Below are 22,696 nucleotides of genomic sequence, written 5' to 3' on the forward strand. Positions count from 1 at the left end.
CATTTAAAGTTCAAGTTGCTTTCTTTCCACCTCTCTCTCTCCCTCCCTACCTATTTTCCTTCCTTCCTCCCTCCCTTCCTTCCCTCAGACATCTGACATTTGTGTCTGGTGGCTCTCACACATCTGACATTTATTCCATATGGCTCTTATGTTAAGCAAGTTTGGCCACCTCTGCCCTAGTGGATCCCATCTAACCCTCTCCCTAAAACTGCAGGAACACTTGCAAGGAATTTTCCTCTGTGTGTTGTGCTTGGGGGCTGCATTGTGGTTGCACCCCCTCATGTCAGAATTCCAAAGGTGCCCACGAGCTCAAAAAGGCTGAAGTGCCCTGTTGTCTCTCTGAAGGAGGCCCAGTTAGGGTTGCCAGGTTTGGGTTGGAAAATACCTGGAGATTTGGAAGAAGGAACCTGAGTTTGAGGAGAGAAGGAGCTTCAATGAGATATTACTCCAGAGCCTCGTGCGGGGGTGGGGGGTGAGGTAGTATGCGTGCCCACAGAGAGGGCTTCAAGTGCCGCCTCTGGCACCCGTGCCCTAGCTTCGCCACCACTGCCCTAGGACAATACTAACTATTACATTGATTCTTCTTAGGATCTTACAATTTCTTTTCTAACTTAGCCAATGACTGATATCTGGGGTTGGATAACTTATCTATGGTTTTCTATCTGCTAGTTTCTACTTCCCTCTCTTGTGCAATGTTTTCATCGTTAGTCCCCCCTCTTTTTTTGCTTTCTTCCCTTCTTTTCTTTATTTAATTTTTTCATTCTTCACCAGGGCTTTTTTGGGTAGAAAAAGCCGAATGGGAACTAATTTGCATATTAGGCCACACCCCCTGACACCACCATTGTTTCACACAGGGCTTTTTTGTAGAAAAAGCCCAGCATGAACTTATTTACATATTATGACACACACCCTGACATCAACATTGTTTCACACTGAGCTTTTTTGTAGAAAAATTTCAGCAGGAACTCATTTGCATATTAGGACACACCCCGTGACACCAAGCCAGTCGGAACTGCATTCCTGCTCAAAAAAAAAGCCCTGTTCTTCACTATGCTCTTCTGTCTGTTTAACTGTGGCTCAGTCTGGAATCTTTTCCTTCAGGAAGCCTGCCATGGTTTTGAGCAGTTAGCTACAGTTTTTCAAACTGTCATTTTCAACGGTCATCCGCTCTCTCCCAACTGCCAGTTCTGCACCCACTCACCCACTGTTTCTAAACCTGTTCCTATTGGGAAAATTCATGGAAATCTTTTGTCTCTCATTTTTAAAACATATTTTTCGGCATAGCTGGGAAGCACAATGCATTGTGTATTGCAAATGATCCTTCTTCATTGTCATATTCATTGGCATAAGCCGCCAAGTTTTGAGGCCCAGAAGGAACAGGAAGCCATGGAACATGAAAATCCCACCCAACCTCTCAAAATATCCCTTTCCATCCCTCTAAGCCCCCTAGGACAGGGGTGTCAAACTCATTTGTTATGAGGGCTGGATCTGACATAAATGCGGCCTTGTTGGGCCGGGCCATGTCGGGTTGGACCGGGCCATGTTGTGTACCTATTTAAGATTAGATAGCAGAGATATAAACTTTATAAAGAACACAAAGAAATTAAATATATATATTTTTTTAAACTTAAAACATTAGCACTCATTGGTCTTAAAGGTGCTTTCTCCCATGGGATCCAGGGAACTGGGCAAAGGAAGCTCTGGCTCTTTCCTTCCTTCTCCAGGGGACTGGGATTGGGGAGCCTCAGCCAATAGAAGGAAGAAAGGCTTGGCTCAGTGGCTCTGCTGTGCAATTGAGCAAGCCTTGCAAAGCAAGCTATTATGCAGAAGGAAGCAAGAGATAGGGAGAAGGAAGCAGATAGCCAGTTGCTCGGTGGCCTTATAGGAGCCCTCCAGGGGCCTGATTTGGCACCCGGACCGCATGTTTGACACCTAGGCTTCCCAATCCCCAGGTCCCAATGGGGGATCCCCCAGTTTTACAGGCTTCCCCTGGTCCCCAGCCAGCTGGCCGGTGGGGGAAGCCCCGCCCCCACAGCCACCATGCAGCTCTAGATCTTGGGCAGGTTCAGAAACCTGCAAACAGGTCCATTTCAAAATGCGTGTCTGTGTGCCTTTAAAGTTGAGCAGGAAGTACTTCATGGGAAGGGTCAGCAACACAGTCCCTCAGTTTGTTTTGCTTTCATTTCAGAGCAACTAAGAGTGTGTGTGTGTGTGAGAGAGAGAGAGAGCAGCATAGCCCCTGTTCTTTTCAGATGTTGTTGTGGAGGAACCAGACCCAGTAAGTGTGTGTGTGTGTGTGAGAGAGAGAGAGAGAGAGGGTTGCCAATCCTCAGGTTTGGAGGCCCTCCCCCCCGCCCCCACTTTAGGGTCATCAGAAAGTGGCGGGGGGCGGGGAGGGAAATGTTTACTGGGCAATTATTCCCTATGGAGAACAATTCCCATAGGGAATAATGGGGAATTGATCCATGGATATTGGGGGCTCTGGGGGGGCTGTGTTTTGAGGTAGAGACACTGAATTTTCCATATAGCATCTAGTGCCTCTCCCCAGAATACCCCCCAAGTTTCAAAACTATTGGACCAGAGGGTCCAGTTCTATGAGCCCCAAAAGAAGGTGCCCCTTCATTATTTCCTATGGAAGGAAGGCATTTAAAAAGGTGTGCTGTCCCTTTAAATGTGATGGCCAGGACTCCCTTTGGAGTTCAATTATTCTTGTCACACCCTTGCTCCTGGCTCCGCCCCCAATGTCTCCTGGCTCCACCCCCAAAGTTCCCAGATATTTCTTGAATTGGACTTGGCAACCCTACTGACACCCTTGCCTGAGGAGCTGATCAGGCTGATTTGTCCCCTTTCCCCTTTATTTTCCTTTCTCATCAGGCTGGTTTTTACAGTCCCCCTCCTTTTGGATTATTTTAACATTCTTATTTTGTTGCCTTCCTGTGGAGTTCACGGAGTATTTTCAGACCTCTACCATAACTGTGAAAGGCTCAGTTTTGCCTGCGTTCACTGTCCACAGGGAGGCCAGCCAGCTTACTGTGAGTGTGACACCCTTCTGTCGAAAAAGAAAATTAATGAATCGTTCTCTCTTGCAATGTTTTCCGTAGGTGTGGAACTAAATTCTCTGTGCCAGATGAAAACTCAGAAATCTACAGTAATGCTTGGTGATGTCAGACATCTCTTATCAAGTGGAGGAACCGTGAATCAGAAGAATGACGAAGGAGTCACGTTGGTAAGCTAAGATGTAAATGTTAGGGACTCCAGTCTAGTAGACTTTATGTTGATGTATACAAACACTGGAGTAGATCACAGACAGTGGTGGTGTCAGGATTTTCGGTGCCCCAGGCAAGGCACCCCGGCCCACACCTGCCCCTCCACCCCACTGAGCCCCTTCCCCCTTCCTGCTGCCACCCACCCACAGCACTCCAAGCGCTTGCCTCACGAATAGAGTTGTGCTCCTCTCCAACTCACTCCATGGCCCTGGTGTTGCTGTGGGGCTTTATGGCCAGTTGTAGTTCCCCATGCTTCCAGGCTTCTTCCGGGCCAGCGCTTCTTCCCAGTCTTCAGGAGTCCACCCCGGCCAGCACCCCCCACCCCGTGGCAGGCTGCAGCTATAGGCAGCCACCTACGTTGCCTAATAATTGGCACCAGCCCTGATCACAGATTCAAAGTCAGCATTTTAAGAGCAAGAGCCACAACTGCACTTTGAAAAACTAACATGTGGTGGCAACAGGAAGGATTTATACAGATGTCTCTAGGATCCAGAAACTTCAGGGGCCACATAATGCATAGGAAGAAGAAGATATTGGATTTATATCCCGCTCTTCACTTCAAATTTCAGAGTCTCAGAGCAGCTCACAATCTCTTTTATCTTCCTCTCCCACAACAGACACCCTGTGAGGTGGGGCTGAGAGGACTCTCACAGCAGCTGATCTTTCAAGGACAACTCCTGCGAGAGCTATGGCTAACCCAAGACCATTCCAGCAGGTGCAAGTGGAGGAGCGGGGAATCAAACCCAGTTCTCCCAGATAAGAGTCCGCACACTTAACCACTACACCAGACTGACTCTGAACACATGAACATATAAATGAAGCTGCCTTATACAGAATCAGATTATTGGTCCATCAAGATCAATATTAGCTACTCAGACTGGAAGTGGCTCTCCAAGGTCTCAGACAGAGGCCTTTCCAGCATTTGCTACCTAGTCCTTTCAGCTGCAGATGCCGAGGATTGAACCTGGGACCTTCTGTATGCTAAGAAAATGCTCTACCAGTGAGCCACAGCCCCTCTCATCCCTTTCACAACACCTCCCTGGTCTACTTTAGTACCGTCAACATTTATGGGGGCAATGTTGATGATTGAAGTCCAAGTACTTTAACTGTTTGGAAAGCCACTTGAACATATTTGAACCTATACTGGACTGTGGTCACTGCTGTATTTGTCATTGACACTATTTCATATGTACCGTCTTAGATTAATATTGATGATTATGTAATCATTGGTCCTCCCAGTCGTGTTTATTATGTTGAGATGTCAGGACAATTGACAGCCTTTGGGTAAACTAGATTAGTCTACATCATCTCAATTTGAAAGCAATCCTAAACCAGTCTACTCAGAATTCTACTTTTGCCTATTCAGTGGAGCTTATTCCTAGGAAAGTGTTCATAAGGATTGAACTGTTAATCTGGTAATTACACAAAAAGAAGTTCCCATCAACTCAGGTTTGAACTTAACGACATTAGATGTTCTGATATCAGATATTCAGATACCAGAATTTAGTATCCAGATTTTCTCTGTTCACACTAATTACAAGTGTGGAGACTAGTATTTTGACGTCAGAAACCTCACACGTTGTTACTAGACCGACCAAATCAATATGAATTTTAAATTTGAAAATTTTACAGTGCTTGCTATATTAAATAGACTGAGGCAGTATTTTTTTGTCTAGTGGAACTGTGTGACGCAACTGAAATCTGAATCCAAATTCTTGTGTCTACTTTCTTCTTTTTTACAATATTTATTTATTTTAATTTATTTATTTATTTTACTTTACTCGGAAACTGCAGCTAGTGCAGATGCAGCAGCCAGACTGTTAGTGGGACTACCTCGGTGGAAACACGTACGGCCTAGGCTGCGGGAACTGCACTGGCTGCCAATTGTGTACCGAGTTCATTACAAGGTGCTGGTTATTACCTTTAAAGCCCTATATGGCCGAGGACCTGCCTACCTTAGGGACCGCCTCTCCCCATATGTTCCCCAGAGAGCACTGTGATCTAGTTCACAAAATCTTCTGGAAATCCCTGGGCCAAAGGAGGCCAAATTAAAAACAACTAGAGAGCAGGCCTTCTCGATACAGGCACTCCAATGGTGGAACCAGCTACCGGAAGAGGTGCGGGCCCTGTGGGATCTCAATCAGTTCCGTAGGGCTTGCAAAACCACCCTCTTCCAACTAGCTTTTTAAAATAGAACCTGGTAGTAACATCAAGCCATCTTTATACATATTGAGATTGTGGCACAATTAAGTTATACTGGTTTTATTTATTTAATAATATTTAATTTACGAATTGTATTGTAACTGTATTATCTTGTTTTTATTGTTATAACATGGATTATACCATGTCCTGTAAGCCGCCCTGAGCCTGCCTAGGCGGGGAGGGCGGGGTATAAATAAAAATTTATTATTAATTTATTATTATAGCCCGACTGTTTAGTGAGGTCGTTTTCGCACTTACCTTATTCCGGAGCGACGTCCCTCTTCACCGTCTGCGCGGATTTCGCACTACTTGCTCCGCAGAAGCCGGAAGTCCCGCGGCTTTTGCGTCGCAGATGTAAACTGGTTTTTGACGCTGCACGGTGAAGAGGGACGTCGCTCCGGAATAAGGTAAGTGCGAAAACGACCTGAGACTCAAGGTAGATTATACAGTGTAAGTTGATGCAGTCAAATAGAATGAGACCTCTAATGAGTAGTGTAGTAGAACACGTATGCATGTTTTATTTGACAAATATCATGTCATCTTTGGCTTTAGAGATTGCTGTGATATATTTTTTCTCTGCAGTCCTTAACTGTCTTTGAATTCATCACAGCTGCACATCGCTTGTGCAAATGGGTACAAGGAAGTTGCTTCTCTCATTCTGGATCATGGTGCCAACGTCAACATTGTGGACAATCAGTATTGGACACCTCTACATTTAGCAGCAAAGTATGGACAGGTAGAGTATTTTTTTCCCCTTCAATTCACCCCTTCTCTTGGTGTAATTTGTAATCTTCCTGTCCAAGGTTTCCAGCGTGACTTTATCCAAAATAGATTTATGGGAAGTCAGCATTTCCAATGAAGACACTTCTTGTGCTACCCAGTAAATCAATGAGGGGTAGGGATAGCCCTAAATTCCTACAATTCCACAGGGCCTGTAAAGCAGAGATGTTCCACCAGGCTTTTGCTCGAGGACAGTGACGGTTGCTGGGCTGGCACCCCCCTCTCCTCCCTCAAGGGGGAATTCTCTGCTCCCGATGCCTAGAAAGCAGAACTGTAGCACGTTGTAAAAGATGCCATTGGGTTGCAATTTGTTCTTAATTGACTGGTTTTATTAATTTTATATGTATTTCTTGCTGTTTTACATCACCTAGAGCCTGGTGCTGGCCAGGATGAGGCAAGATGATGGTGATAATGATGATGATGATGATAGTACACAGTTGTGTTCTGAGTACGACAAAATTAACAACACTTGTGTAACATGCAATGATACAACATGGTCCTGATCATCTGTGCCTTATATACCTTGTTCGCGTTAAGAGTTCTTGGCAAAAACAAAATTTCTGCATTATTCAATGTCTAATCAATTCATCTCTTTGCTGAACATCCATCAGTATAAAACATTTGCTTTTGCAGAGCATTAGAGAGCAAGCTTGGTGTAGTGGTTAAGTGCATGGACTCTTTTCTGAGAGAACCAGGTTTGATTCTCCACTCCTCCACTTGCAGCTGCTGGAATGGCGTTGGGTCAGCCATAGCTCTTCCCAGAGTTTTCCTTGAAAGGGCAGCTGCTGTAAGAGCTATCTCAGCCCCACCTACCTCACAGGGTGTCTGTTGTGTGTGGGGTGGCGGAGGTAAAGGAGATTGTGACCGCTCTGAGACTCTGAGATTCAGAGTACAGGGCAGGATATAAATCCAATATCATCTTCTTCTTCTTCTTCTTCTTGTGTTAGGTAAGCAAGCATTCATGTCCTTTCTTGAATACAAACAGTCTTGCTTTACTGTTGTTGTAAAATAAAACCTTTTATGGTGTACCAGTTGGGTGTAGAACATTAATCAACATAGCAAGTAGTGATTCAACCTATTGTTACTTACCTTGGTGTCAAGTTTTAGTGACCCCATAGGGTTTGCAAGGCAAGAAATGGTTTGCCATTGGCCACCTCTGCGTAACAACCCTGGATGTCCTTGGTGGTCTTGCATCCAAGTACTAACAAGGGCTGATCCCGCTTAGCTTCCGAGATCTTATAAGATTGGGCTAGCATGGGCCATCTGAGCCTAGGGGATTACATATCGTAGCTGTTTTCAAGAGGGAACACTCACTTCGGCATGCATATATGGGGACTTTCAACCCGCACATGCCACCTGTGTTCAGAACTGTGATGCATGGTGTATTGCTGCTGTTCCCAAAAGCCATGACTCCTTCTCAGGGTCCCTATGGCTGGGTGGTCGGGTGATTACAATAACTTTGTGAGGCAAAAGCTTTGGGGAGATGGCTTGAGGGAGAGGGAGTTCAAGAGCTGAATACAGAGGAGGCAGTCAAGTGAAAGGGGCTGTCACCATATGGAAGGACGAGTGTGTGAGAGAGAGATGGAGGGTAGTGTTAAAACATACATCGCCTGAGCTACAGGGCTTTTTTTGGTAGCAGGAACTCCTTTGCATATTAGGCTGCACCCCCCGATGTAGCCAGTCTTCCTGGAGCTTACAGTCAGCCCTGTACTAAGAGCTCAATAAACTCTTGGAGGATTGGCTACATCAAAGGGGTGTGGCCTAATATGCAAAGGAGATCCTGCTACCAAAAAAGCCCTGCTGAGCTGTAAGTATAAATATTGTCTAAGTCCAGCTCCTTGATGGTGGAAGGTAGCTTTGGAATAAGTGCAGCGCCTCGCTCTGATTTTCTAGACTGAAATATTTTTAGCTCCTAAATGTATGTACTTTCTGAACATGGGATGCTAGAAAAGAGGCAGGAGATACCTAACAGAAGCTACTCCAGGGGCTTTGCTAATTTGGGACAGGGCATGACCAGGTCATGATGGCCCTATCTTTGCTAGTCTACTCAGGACAGCAGCTTGATTGTCCTAACTGATGGGTATTTACTAAATATGCAGGAATATTTGCTAATGGCACAAAAGCCCTGGTCATCCTCTTTGGCTTGGTTTAGAGTGCTTTTGTGAAATCCCATGACAAGAAAATAAGAACATAAGAGAAGCCATGTTGGATCAGGCCAATGGCCCATCAAGTCCAACCTCTGTGTCACACAGTGGCCAAAAAAACCCAGGTGCCATCAAGAGGTCCATCAATGGGGCCAGGACATGAGAAGTTCTCACACAATTGCCCCTCCCAAGCACCAAGAATGAAGAGCATCACATATATTGGCCACTGTGTGACACAGAGTGTTGGACTGGATGGGCCATTGGCCTGATCCAACATGGCTTCTCTCTTATGTTCTTATAGCCCCAGCCAGATGCAAGCCTTCAGACAAAGACAGCATTTTATTTATCACTGTAAGACAGCATTTTATTGGATTTTATTTTCCTGAAAGATCGATTAAAGGTCCTTGACCTGACAAAAATGATACGTGCCTGCTATAGAGAAGGTAGAGAAAGATGTACTTTTCTCCCTTTCTCACAATACAAGAACTCGTGGGCATTCAATGAAATTGCTGAGCAGTCGGGTTAGAACTGATAAAAGGAAGTACTTCTTCACTCAAAGGGTGATTAACACATGGAATTCACTGCCACAGGAGGTGGTGGCGGCTACAAGCATAGATAGCTTCAAGAGGGGATTGGATGAACATATGGAGCAGAGGTGCATCAGTGGCTATTAACCACAGCTTATTGTTGGAACTCTGTCTGGGGCAGTGATGCTCTGTATTCTTGGTGCTTGGGGGGCACAGTGGAAGGGCTTCTAGCCCCACTGGTGGACCTCTTTCTGGCACTTAGTTTTTGGTGGTTTTTTGGCCACTGTGTGACACAGAGTGTTGGACTGGATGGACCATTGGCCTGATCCAACATGGCTTCTCTTATGTTCTTATGTGACACAGAGTGTTGGACTGGATGGGCCATTGGCCTGATCCAACATGGCTTCTCTTGTGTTCTTATGTGACATAGAGTGTTGGACTGGATGGGCCACTGGCCTGATCCAACATGGCTTCTCATATGTTCTGGAATATGGGGTTTGGGAAAAGCGCCTGCTTCTCTTTTTTCCCCTCCTGGGATGCGAATGTTGCTGCAAAGGCCATCAAAATGCTGTTTGTTTCAAGGAAAGCCTTGTTTCACCATCCAGAACATGGTCAAGAATGGGGACTGTAGGGCTGTTGATGCAGGGAAGACAGCTGTGGACAATGGGATGTGGGCCCGCAGGAATACATTCGACCAGGGGTGGCCAAACTTGCTTAACATAAGAGCCGCATAGAATAAATGCCATATGTTTGAGAGCCTCAAGACATGAATGTCAGCTGTTTCAGAGCCGCAAGACAGGAAGGAAAGCAAATAGATGGGGTGAGGAAGGAGGGAAAGAAAACAACTTTAACTTTAAATGCATTCTCCAAACTGCTGGCTGGCTTGGCAAAGTGATTTTAAAGAGAAAAATGCCTTCTCCAAGCTAGCTGTCAGGCAGTGGGGGCTTCAAGAGCCACAAAATATGTGTGAAAGAGCCACATGTGGCTCCTGAGCCACAGTTTGACCACCCCTAGATTAGACTAACTCTTTATTTTCCCATTGTTCTGGAGAGCCAGAAAAAGAAGAGCTAAGGAAGAGTTTTCACACTTCCATTGTTGTATTATGGTGAGAAGTTGCTTTCCCGGAAAGTCTTTATTCCAGAACTCAGTCAATATGTGACACTGTCACTGTGAGGAAAAACAAGGTCTTTGTGACCCAGATGACTGCAACCAAGAAGAGGCAAAAACTATTGGCCATGGCTGCTTCTATGTCAGAGTGATTTTCCACGGTTGTCTGGTTGCTGGTGTGGTTGTGTGGACTTTTCTGCATTCTCGTTTTCCTGTTGCTTGAGGAGGTGTCTGTTGCGTGTGTGTTTGGCTGCCTCTAGTGGTTGATTAAATATTACTTCGTTCAATGTCCAGCATCTCTCCCTGCAGATTTAACCTGCCAGACATAAAGTGATGTAACATCAAATTGACCACTAATGGAAGCAAAACATATGAGGAACAGGAGAAAAAAAACCCCTCGAAGCAACAGGAAAATGGGAATGTGGAAACGCCCTATGTGAAATCACCCTTGCAACAGAGTTCCCAGTCAGCCCATGGAAATCCATTTTCCCTCCACACTTCTGAGAATCCCCTCTCTGATCCTTAAAAAGCGGGCAGAATGAACTGTTGACGATTCTCTCCCCCCCCCCTTTAAACAAAATGAGCCTGAGTAACAGTGGATAGGAACAAAGTGATACTTTTAATAACCTTTTTTAAAACCCTCATATTTGCACAGCCTCCAACGATCTGCCCTCTGTCTAAAAGGCAGAAGGTTCTCTTCTATTCCGCTAATTCGTGGCCGTTGACTCATTGATGGCTGCTTTGGGACCACAGGGCTGGGCACTGGAGAGAAAAAGGGCTGCATGTTCCCTGCCATGGTATTTGGGCCCAGGCCCTGCTCAGGGAAGGTTCATTCTAGTCTGCTTCTCCCCTATTTAGAGCCTGGCCTCCTGGGCCAAGAGAGCCAGTTTGGTGTAGTGGTTAAGTGCACATACTCTTATCTGGGAGAACCGGGCTTGATTCCCCACTCCTCCACTTGCAGCTGCTGAAGTAGCCTCGGGTCAGCCACAAGTTCTCTCAAAGTTATTCTGCTCAGGAGCAGTTATGGGAGAGCTCTCTTAGCCCCACCTACCCCACAAGGTGTCTGTTGTGGGGGAGGAGGTAAAGGAGATTGTAGGTCGCTCTGAGATTCAGAGTGATGGGTGGGGTATAAATCCAATATCATCTTCTTCTTTGGACAGGGGCTGGCCTCTTGCAGCCATAAAAAAAATGAAAAGAATAACCAACTAGAACTTCACCCAAGTTTTGCAAGTGCAGGGTTCTCCTTTCAGACTCAAGAAACTGCTTGTGTCATAGTAACCAGCCCAGGAAATACTGATCCTTTACAGATGCAAAGTAAAGTAGATTTTTGTATGGAAAGAGTGGGCTATTTGGGGAGGGACGGTGGCTCAGTGGTAGAGCATCTGCTTGGGAAGCAGAAGGTCCCAGGTTCAATCCCTGGCATCTCCAAAAAAGGGTCCAGGCAAATAGGTGTGAAAAACCTCAGCTTGAGACCCTGGAGAGCCGCTGCCAGTCTGAGAAGACAATACTGACTTTGATGGACCAAGGGTCTGATTCAGTATAAGGCAGCTTCATATGTTCATATATATGTTCATTAACAGCCAGAAGCAGACAATAGCATTATGAAACTTGTACCAGTCAGGTGGCCAAAAGGTGAGAAAAAACTTGGTGTGGAAGTAGCACAGACTGTAGTGAAACATGTCACTGACCTAATCAAAAGGAAAAAGACTACCATGGCTTTAGAGAGCCAGTTTGGTGTAGCGGTTAAGTGTGCGACCTCTTATCTGGAAGAACCGGGTTTGATTCCCCACTCCTCCACATACACCTGCTGATGTGACTTTGGGTCAGCCACAAGTTCTCTCAAAGCTGCTCAAGAGCTGTTGTGAGAGAACTCTCTCAGCCCCACCTACCTCAAAGGGTGCCCGTTGTGGGGAGGGTAAGGGAAAGGAGATTGTAAGCCGCTCTGAGACTTCTTTGGGTACTGAAGGATGGAGTATAAATCCAGTCTTCTTCTTCTTTCTTCTTCGACAGAAGTATTTTTGAGAGCGTTTTTCTGAGGAGAAACAGAAAGGATATATCTCAGATCAGAACAGAAAAGATATTTCATAGCTCTTTGATAGCAACACATGTAATATTGATGATGCTGTCGTTCTCACATGGAGCAGGCTTCACTTGATTGATTGTAGTTACGATGAAAAACATGTTGAAAGCCTGTACATAACTGTATCCATCTCCTCAGAGTCATTCAGGCCTGTTGCTAAGATCTATGCTGTTTCTAACCAAGGTCTATGCTGTTTCTAACCAGTATATCTTATAAAACAATTTTGAAAACCTATGAGGTGTTGGTGAAGGCTGCAAAAAAGGAAGTTTTATTCAGCCTTTATCACATCTGCTAGCTCTCACCCAGCACAATTATTTACGGTAATTAGATCCTTAACTTCTCTCACGGAAAGAACCCAGAATATTAGTAATTTGACCATTAGCTGTGAGGCCTTTGTGAGCTTTTTTTGCAGATAAAGTCTTGGCGCTTTGCCATGACCTTCCAACCAATGATAACACAGTATGTAAACTAGAGCCCCATTGATCATCTTTGGATTCATTTTTTGATAACTTCAGCTGGCTAACCCAGGTTGATGTCAATAGGATCTCGAGTGCTGTCAAGCCAACCACATGCCTCTTAGACCCATGTCCCTCATGGATGGTGAAAGCCGGTGAGGGAATACGGGCCCCTCTGGTAGACATTATCAATCTGTCCCTGGATTCAGGTGTCTACCCAGAGGAATTAAAGAGGCTGTGGTGATACTGCTCTTGAAAAAGTCATCTTTGGATCCTACAGACCCTTCCAATTACCACCTAGTCTCAAATTTCTCATTTCTGGGTCAGGTAATTGAGAAAGCAGTAGCTGAGCAGCTCCAGATTTTCTTGGATGACACATTGACACTGGACCCATTCCTCACAGACAACCTCAACAGAAAGCTGGATCGAAGCACATCAGTACTGCTGCCACTGCTTGACCTTACAGTAGCATTCAACACGGTCAATTATGATCTTTTGACCCACTGCCTGGCCAACACAGAAATCTGTGCGGTAGTCTTGAAATGGCTTACCTCATTCCACCAAGGTTGGGGACAGAGGGTAGCGCTAGGAAAGTGAGGTCGTTTTCACACTTACCTTATTCCGGAGCGACGTCCCTCTTCACCGTGCAGCGTCTGTGCGGATTTCGCACTACTTGCTCCGCAGAACCCGGAAGTCCCGCGGCTTTTGCGTCACAAATGTAAACTGGTTTTTGGCGGTTTACATTTGCGACGCAAAAGCCGCGGGACTTCCAGGTTCTGCAGAGCAAGTAGTGCGAAATCCGTGCAGACGCTGCGCGGTGAAGAGGGACGTCGCTCCGGAATAAGGTAAGTGCGAAAACGACCTGAGTGTCAACCAGCGTTCCCTCTAAGCTGAGTTAGCATGAGCTAGCTCACAGATTTCTAGCCTCCAGCTCACACATTTTTGTCTTAGCTCAGGAAGGATGACCCCAGAGCACACTAATTTATGCAGTAGCTTGTCACATTAATGCCAGTAGCTCACAAAGTAGAATTTTTGTTCACAAGACTCTGCAGCTTAGAGGGAACATTGGTGTCAACTACATACCCCTTAATAAGTGAGGCCCTTCGGGGGGGCAGTCCTTTCTCCAATGTTGTTTAACATTTATCTGCGCCCCCTCACCCAGCTGGTGTGGAATTTCAGGCTGAGGTGTCACCAGTATGCTGATAACACCCATGTGGTATCTTCTGATTGGTGGCCGGCAGATGGCACCCCATGAAATCTAATCAGGGGGGTTAGAGGCTGTGGTGGGATAGCTGAAAAAGAACCAGCTAAGACTGAATCCAACTAAGATGGAGGTTCTTTGGCTGGCTGGGTGGGGGGTTCAGGGCTGGGGCTCCACCTTCCTACTTGTGACAGTATCCCCTTAACACCGACACAAACTGTTAGGAGTCTGGGCGTAGTTCTGGATGCCTCTTTATCAGTGGAGGCCCAATTCACAAATGTTGCCAGGCTGGCATTTTTCCAGCTACTCCAGGTGAGGCAAGTCCTCTCTTGCCTGACCTAGCCACAGTAATCCATGCAACGGTTACCTCCAGATTGAACTACTATAACTTGCTGTATGCTGGCCTACCCTTGAGAGTGATTCGGAAACTTCAGCTGGTCCAGAATGTGGCAGCGCGAGTCCAAACTGGAACATCAAGGACAACACATATTCAACCTGTGCTGCATCAGTTGCACTGGCTTCGGGTGGAATACGAAGTCAAGTTCAAGGTCTTGGTATTGACCTTTAAGTAGGGTTGCCAATCCCCAGGTGGGGGCAGGGGATCCCCCGGTTTGGAGGCCCTCCCCCCGCTTCAGGGTCATCAGAAAGCAGGGGGAGGGGAGGGAAATGTCTGCTGGGAACTCTAGTATTCCCATATGGTGACTTATTCCCATAGAAAATAATGTAGAATTGATTTGCAGGTATCTGGGGCGGGGTTGTGTGTGTTTTTTTGAGGTAGAGGCATCAAATTTTCAGTATAGCATTTCAGTGCCTCTTCCCAAAATACCCCTCAAGCTTTCAAAAAGATTGGACCACGGGGTTCAATTCTATGAACCCCAAAAGAAGGTGCCCCTATCCTTCATGATTTCCTATGGAAGGAAGGCATTTAAAAGGTGTGCGGTCCCTTTAAATGTGACGGCCAGAACTCCCTTGCTCCTGGCTCCACCCCCAATGTCTCCTGGTTCCACCCTCATAGTCTTCTGGCTTCACCCCCAAAGTTTCCAGATATTTTTTGAATTGAACTTGGCAACTCTCCCTTTAAGGCTTTAAGTGGTCAGAGACCTATGTATCTTTGGGACCACCTCCTCTGCTATGTCCCCCAAACAGCATTACGCTCTGCAGAGAACAATCTACTAGTGATCCCCAGCCCAAAAGACATCCAGTTCTCAACCAAAGCTGGAGCCTTTCCAGTCTTGGTCCTACCTGGTGGAACTCTGTGCTGAATAACATCCACACCCTGCGGGACTTAATGCAAGACAGAGATATTCTGCCAGGCTTTTGGCTGAGGCTGGGTACCATCAAGACCATTTTTGTAGCAGGAACTCCTTTGCATATTAGGCCACACCCCTCTTATGTAGCCAATCCACCAAGAGCTTACAGGGCTCTTAGTACAAGGCCTACTGTAAGTTCTTGGAGGATTGGCTACTTCAGGGGTGTGTGGCCTAATATGCAATGGAGTTCCTGCTACAAAAAAAGCCCTATCCTTCCGTGCCCCCCCACCATTCCTGCTTCTTTTCTACCTCTCCCACAAGGCAATGACACAATCTGAAATTTTGAAGTTTCAGTGCCATCTGGAAATGTTTTAATTATGTCGTATGTAAATTGTTTTTATCATAATTAATTGGTTTTTGTTGTGGTTCACACAGCCGTAGGGTTGTCAAGTCCAATTAAAGAAAAAATCTGGGAACTTTGGGGGCGGAGCCAGGAGACTTTGGGGGTGGAGCTAGGAGACATTGGGGGTGGAGCCAGGAACAAGGATGTGACAAGCATAATTGAACTCCAAGGGAGTTCTAGCCATCACATTTAAAGGGACAGCACACCTTTTTAAATGCCTTTCCTCCATAGGAAATAATTAAGGATAGGGGCACCATCTTTTGGGGCTCATAGAATTGGACCCTCTGGTCCAATCGTTTTGAAACTTGGGGGGGTATTTTGGGGAGAGGCACTAGATGCTATACTAAAAATCTGGTGCCTCTACCTCAAAAAATAGCCCCTCCAGAGCCCCCAATACCCACGGATCAATTCCCTATTATTCCCTATGGGAATCGTTCTCCATAGGGAATAATAGAGTGCCTAGTAGACATTTACCTCCCCCCCACGCTTTCTAAAGGGGGGGGAGGACCTCCATACCAGGGAATCCCCCCTCCCTGCCCCCTCCCTCTCTCACACACAAATACTTACTTGGTCTTCTTCCAGCAGAACTTTGCTTGCTGTGAAAACGAAAGTAAGGCTGCACAGGAAAAGAAAGGGAGGGGCCGTTCTCCATGGAAACTGTTACTGACCCTTTCCCATGAAGCCCTTCCTGTTTCTTGTGCAGCCTTAAAGGGACACATTTTAAAAACGGATCAGAAGCTCTACAACAACATGATGCCTATAGGTATGTTCTCTCTCCCCCCCCCACCCCCCCACCCCCGCTTCCAGATTTTTTGAGAGTGGGGGAGGAGGCTGCAAATTTGGGGGTCCCCCGCTAGGGCGGGGGGTTGGGAAGCCTACACAGCCGTGGGCCTTGGGTATTCAGAGGAGGGTGGTCTATACATTTAAATTATAAGTAAATATATAAGCCCATCCTTCCAATCATTCATTCAGTTTTTAGCCTGCCCTTCCCATAGAACAGGCTCAGGGCAGGTTATATCATAAAAACAATCAACAATAAAAACAATAAAAGATCAATTTAAATATATAACATCTAAAACTACAGAACGACAATATACTAAAATGGCAGGTTCTGCCTCACAGCCATGGCCTATTGTCCAGGTCCAGTAGATCTTATAGTCACCATATTCGTTCACATCAAAAATATTTAATAAAGTAAAACTTTATCCCCACCCCACCCCCAAATGAATTATGTTCTTCCTTCGACTGTGCTAGCCTGTTATCTTGGATCGATTTCGTTGCTGCATGTTTTGAAACCTGTGAGGTTTTACTGAGACTGGACTGCCAGATGGAATAAAATTGCTAGTGAAGAGTGAAAATGGACAGTTAGATGATCCAATTAAAGCTCCCGCTTTAATGATATCGAATAATATCTCATCCCTTGCCAACAAGCCCCTTCTCCCAGCACCAGTAGAACAGATCCTGATATCTTCTCAGTAATGAGCAAGGGATGAACATGGCAGTTGCTTAACTTGCAAAAATAAAATGAGCAAATGCTGTTTTAATCATTTTTTTTGTCTGTGCTCTCGTGTCCAGGAGTCTAGTTACTGGGACTAGAATCAAACCTGTTCCAATAATGGCAGAATGTGGACTGAGGCCTTAAATAGTGAAGGAGGTGAAGATGCAAGCCCCAGCCCTCCCGGAGCAGAATACTAGCATTGGATATATCTATTAGTCAGGGGGTTTTTTGAGCAGGAACGCACAGGAACACAGTTCTGGCTTACAAGTTCTTACGAAGCTCTTTTTTGTAAGTTCTTGGAGGATTGGCTACATCAGGGGTGCAGGGCCGTAGCCAGGATTTTATGTTTGGTGGGGCCCACAGCAGGATTTTTTGTTTTGGGGGGCCTGAGGGCATCCGGTTTGGCAGCCCAGGGCACACAGCACTGTAAACTGCCTTGTGTTCCACAAGCTAATCCCCCGTCACCTCGGCAGTCACAGCAGCTGTGCTCCCCCTCATCCCTTTCTATTTTTTTTTTTCAAATTAAAAGTTTTATTGAATTTCAGGTATAGGAAAGGGGAGCGGGAAGATTCTAATAATAATAATAATAAATTGTATTTGTATCCCGCCCTCCCCGCCAAGGCGGCTCAGGGCGGCTAACAACATCTATACATGTACAACAATAGGTAATAGATAAAACTTAGTTAACAATAAAAACATCTAAACATTATAAAAACCCGTTAATAATTAAAAAAAAATTAAAATTCACAGTTTGAGTTAAATTAATCTGGCAGCATAATAATATTCTGACGCTGGTGCCTGCCAGTTTAAGTATCTATACTGACGAGAGTCTTGAGACACGGTTACTCTAGGTCCTAATTCAGCAGCCGGCATACGCTTGTTTAAAGAGGACCGTTTTGCAGGCCCTGCGGAATTGGTCGAGATTCCGCAGGGCCCGCACCTCCTCTGGGAGCTGATTCCATAGGACCGGGGCCGCAGCTGAAAAGGCCCGCACTCTGGTGTTTTGCAGCTTGACTTCTCTCGGTCCACGGATAATCATTTTGTTTTTCCCAACTGATTTCTACAGGAAATTATGGGAAAATCAGGGTTGGAGGAAGATAACAAATGTCTCTCTTACTTACATTTTCTTTCTTTTTAAACCCCCTCCCCTTTCTTATGTGTCCATCTCTCAGAGAGACTGAGACCTCTTGACTCCCCCCCCCCCCTTTGCTCTGCAAGGTGTGTTAGGGAAGGGGAGAGAAATAAAGCATTGTCTTGTTCATGACAGTCTGAGAGCTGAATAGTCACCATAAACAGAAGCAGAAAGCACTATCAGGTCACAGCCAAGAGGCGTGCAGAGGTGGTTTGCTATTGCCTGATTCTGCATAGTGACCTTGGAATTCCTTGGTGGTCTCCCATCCAAGTACTACATAGGGCCAATCTTTCTTAGCTTCCAAGATCAGGCTAGCCTGGAATACACGGCTCAGGGCAGTGAGCTGAACAGTCAGCCATAAATATGGTAGCTAGTCTGGACTATCCAGAGAGCTTTTTTAGAGCAGGAACGCAGTTCCAATTGGCTTAGTGTCAGGAGGTGTGGCCTAATATGCAAATGAGTTCATGCTAGGCTTTTTTCCCCTACAAAAAGCCCCGTGCAAAACCATGGTGACATCAAGGGGTGTGGCCTAATATGCAGATGAGTTCCTGCTGGGCTCTTTTCTACCAAAAAAAGCCCTGCCAGAAAGAAAAATTTGTTCTGACACTTTGCATTCAGTGGCTGAAGTTCTGGAAACTACTGTATGAAAGTCAAGTGTACTGTATGATAGTCAAGCATCCAGGAAAATATTCAATTGGCCAAAACTGATGCTTGAATAAAAACACTTTTTAAAACTGAAATATACAGTCAGGTGATCATATAATGCAGGGGTGGCCAACAGTAGCTCTCCAGATGTTTTTTTGCCTACAACTCCCATCAGCCCCAGCCATTGGCCATGTTGGCTGGGGTTGATGGGAGTTGTAGGCAAAAAACATCTGGAGAGCTACCATTGGCCACCCCTGGTATAATGAAAAGCCCAAGACAATTCATCAGGGACTTGTCATCCGTCCTAGAGAAAATGTTTTCTTGAAGTGAAAGAAAGTATAATATTTCTGAAACATCTTAATTCACGTTGACATCATGTTAAATGAGTTGTATCATTGCAATATGATTTCTAGAACACAATAACTTCGTTCACCGTGTGAGATTTCGTTTGAGCTGCAGTAACTGCTTGATAGCCATGGCATAATGAATTAAGAATAAGTAAAGTTTAAAAAATACGTTTCAAGATTAGTCAGATAAATTTGAGGGGGATAAACCCACAAGCAACTAACGTTTACAAATGGCTGTTTCTCCCTGGAATTAGTTATGAGCTGTTTTTCACCATGGCTTCTTCTTAGGAGTGTAAATTTCTGTACTGTATATTTTCAGAAAGCCTCATGTGGAAAATGCAGGTGAGAATGTGATAAATCTGTGTGTATTAGCAGTGAGCTTTTTTTTTTCATTCCATACACAAGCATGTGTAGTTTATGATGCTTGGAGCATTTGCGGGATGAATGGCAATGCAGACCTCTGGGGAAATACAATGGCTTCATTACAAACAAGAATCTAAATGGATGAGCTGACTCAATTGCTAAATGAGGAATAAACCCATTAAAAAGCCCTGGAAATGAAAAGGCATCTGTAATAATGGGGGTTGTAAATTCTTCACCACCTTATGCACTTTCAATTTTCTCAGTATCATTTATTTCTTCTTCATCAGGACTGGAAAGACATCCCCATGATGTAAATATGCCCTGATGAAAACCATTCATCTCTTTCCACGTAGGTTTGTGTCTTAGCTCTACAGCAAGTCCTTTTTGTCAGACCTCAGAGTCAAGGAACACGCAGATGGTTATTTCAGAGGTTTATTCCAAGCATCTTAAGGCAATACAATGGTTTGCTGAAACTCAGGTTCCAGCTCAGAGGCACTTTCCACGTAGGGCCTGCCTATCTACGGGACCGCCTTTCTCCACATGTTCCCCAGAGATCACTGCGTTCAGAGACACAAAATCTACTGTCTATCCCTGGACCAAAGGAGACCAGGTTATTCTCCACAAGGGCTAGGGCCTTCATGATGGCAGCACCAGGAATGCGGAATGCCCTCCCGGAGGCTATAAGGGCCCTGCGAGATTCTACCTTCCGCAGGGCCTGCAAGACAGAACTGTTCTGACAAGCATTTAACATCTGACCCAGGAGAAGACTGCCACCCCACATCTCTAAAGAGCTATGATTACTATCTGATCACCATCAGGAAAAGAATTCGCCTATATTAAAGACAGCACCATAGAATTGTTTTTGTTAGAATGTTTTAATTGTAATTGTATTTTATTGGCTTTTACATTGTAAATGTAAATATCTAAATTGGCTGCTAGCTGCCCTGAGTCCGCTTGCGGAGAGGGCGGGATAGAAATTTAAGGTAAATTAAAAAATAAATAAAAATAAAAATAAATAAACTTCATATATACCCTCGGTGGACCGTTACCAATTCAAGCAAAGCGTGGCAAAAAGCAGCAGGTACTTTTGGCAGGCACCCTACCTCCCCTTCCTCCACCTTACAGCATTCGAGGTGCAATATCTAATACTTCCTCCAACCTCCTCCAGCATGACCTTGGTTGCTGTGTTAACAAGCTGCTAAGATAACTATTACCGATGCGCCGGGCAGGTGAAGCAAAGCAAAGCAGCAGCTATACGTTTCAAAGTGGAATGCAGGCTGTCTCACTCAACGGTTACAGAATAGTTCATGGTCACTCTCAAAACAATTATCAATTGTTATACTGATAAAGTCTGGTGTACACTCTTGGCATTCTGCCCCCCTTAAGACCCCTTTCCCCCAGGTTTGGCTGGATATTTATTGTGGAAGTCCTTAATCAATTTATGGCAGTAGGTTTCTGAGGCTGGGACCCACTCGGCTTGGCTAAATGGGAAATGAGTCCATTTGATGAGATAAAACAGCTCGCCCCGCTTTACTTTGGAATCTAGCATTTCCTGCACCTGATGATGGATTTGACCACGTATCAGAGTCGGAGCTGGCAGTGGTTGCTGCAGATGCGTTTGAGATAGCCGAACTGGCGCAGCCATCATGTGGACCTGCTGTTGCACGCACTTCACAGCAGGTCGTTGTTGTTTCCCACCACCTGGCCATCATTGTCTTCTTCTCTGGACGCCTCGGGCATGGGGTCGCAGTATGGCAGGGCCGCCACCTTCCCTCTTGCAACCACTGGATCCGCCTCTCCGAGTTTCTTCTTAGTGTTCATCTTTATAGGGGTCGAGGTTACCGGGCCCCTTGGTTTGTTGCAGCATTCGCTGGCAATGTGATTTTCACCTCCGCACTTGAAACACAGCTTCGCTTTAGCTCTCCTGTCCCTTTCAGCTTGGGACACGGCCGATTCCGGTCCCCTTTTGGGGGGAGGAATTGGTTTGGGAGGCTTCTCCTTCCCATCACATTGCCCCCCCTTGCTGTTTGCGGTGGAGGGCGATGATCTTATGGTGATCCTCTACCTCGCAGGCTAGTTGGATCCAATCCACCAGGGTGTAAGGCTCTGCTGTCTTGAGGGCCTCCCCAAAAACATTTGAATTCGTCCTCTCTTGAACTGCTCGACCCTCGCTCCGTCGTCCCAGTGGTGGACCTTGGCGTTCAGGGCACAGAACTCGCTGGTGTACTCTTGTATGGACTACGCCCCCTGCCTAAAATCTTGAAGCACAGAGATGGCATTGGTTTCCTGCAGGGGGTCCTTGAAATGGTGTCGCAGGGCCCTCAGTAGTTCCCGCGCCGAGTTGAGTGCGGGGGAAACGGCTCTCGAATAGGGTGATGAACCAGTCTGTGATGGCTCCTTCCAGGCAACCGCCTATGTAAACTACTCTTGATTGCTCCGTAGGAAAGTTACGGGCCCACACACTGAGGTGTCTCCTCACCAATACTATGAAGTAGGCTAGTTTCACCGGGTCCCTGTCGAATTTGCCTTCGCTCACTCGGGGGCTCCCCAGCATGGGGACAGGTTCCTCCAGTTGTGGGGGGGCAGAACCAGTTGTTCTCCCCCTGCTGGTGGTTCCCCCCCCTGCGGACTGTTCCGCTGGTTGCCCCGGTTGCTCAGCCGGGGCCTCCATCAATGGTCCGGCTGGGGACACCTGTGCAGCGACCTCTCGTAGCTGCCAACCGAGCCCCTGCATCTCTTGTACCAGAAAGGTGTTCATGGCCAGCATTTCATCTCATAATTGTTGGCAATGCGTGGCTAGCGCTTCTTCCACCCACTCGGTCGAGCTGTCCCCAAATCCACTCCTCCGTGAGTGATCTCGGCTGTCATCCTCGCCTTGAAACCCCCAGGGTCGGGAGGATCATCTTAGGCCCGAGGTACAGAACCATGAGGGAGCATCACTGTGTAGATCTCCGATAATACTCTCCCGGAAATCTATGGTTCCCCACTCTTTTCTCCTGACCGTAACAGTGGATGGAGTCACCTTAGGTCCCTCCGACTTGGGTTCCTCATCCCCAGTCGAAGTAGTTGTGGTCATTCCTGTGGCTTGGTCCTGCTCATCAGCCATGGTCAGGCAGCACAGGATATTAGAGGAGTTTCAGCAATATGTCAAGGAACACGCAGATGGTTATTTCAGACATTTATTCCAAGCATCTTAAGGCAATACAACGGTTTGCTGAAATTGGGAATCCAGCTCAGAGGCACTTCATATATACCCTTGGTGGACCGTTATCAATTCAAGCAAAGCGTGGCAGAAA

The 22,696-nt window shown here is 46.1% G+C and overlaps 1 protein-coding gene across 3 annotated transcripts in view; it reads left to right on the forward strand.

The window, feature by feature from the left end:
- The window catches only part of MYO16 (myosin XVI), a 224,243-nt gene that overhangs the window by 106,500 nt on the left and 95,047 nt on the right, over positions 1–22,696 (forward strand). For all 3 annotated transcript variants that reach the window (XM_060231776.1, XM_060231767.1, XM_060231759.1), the window contains exons 6-7: positions 3,102–3,226; positions 6,079–6,204. In XM_060231776.1, coding sequence (XP_060087759.1) covers positions 3,102–3,226; positions 6,079–6,204 — 251 coding nt within the window. The remainder of the gene's footprint in view (positions 1–3,101; positions 3,227–6,078; positions 6,205–22,696) is intronic.

Source organism: Heteronotia binoei, chromosome 1 (assembly GCF_032191835.1).
Source record: "Heteronotia binoei isolate CCM8104 ecotype False Entrance Well chromosome 1, APGP_CSIRO_Hbin_v1, whole genome shotgun sequence".
NCBI lineage: Eukaryota > Metazoa > Chordata > Lepidosauria > Squamata > Gekkonidae > Heteronotia > Heteronotia binoei.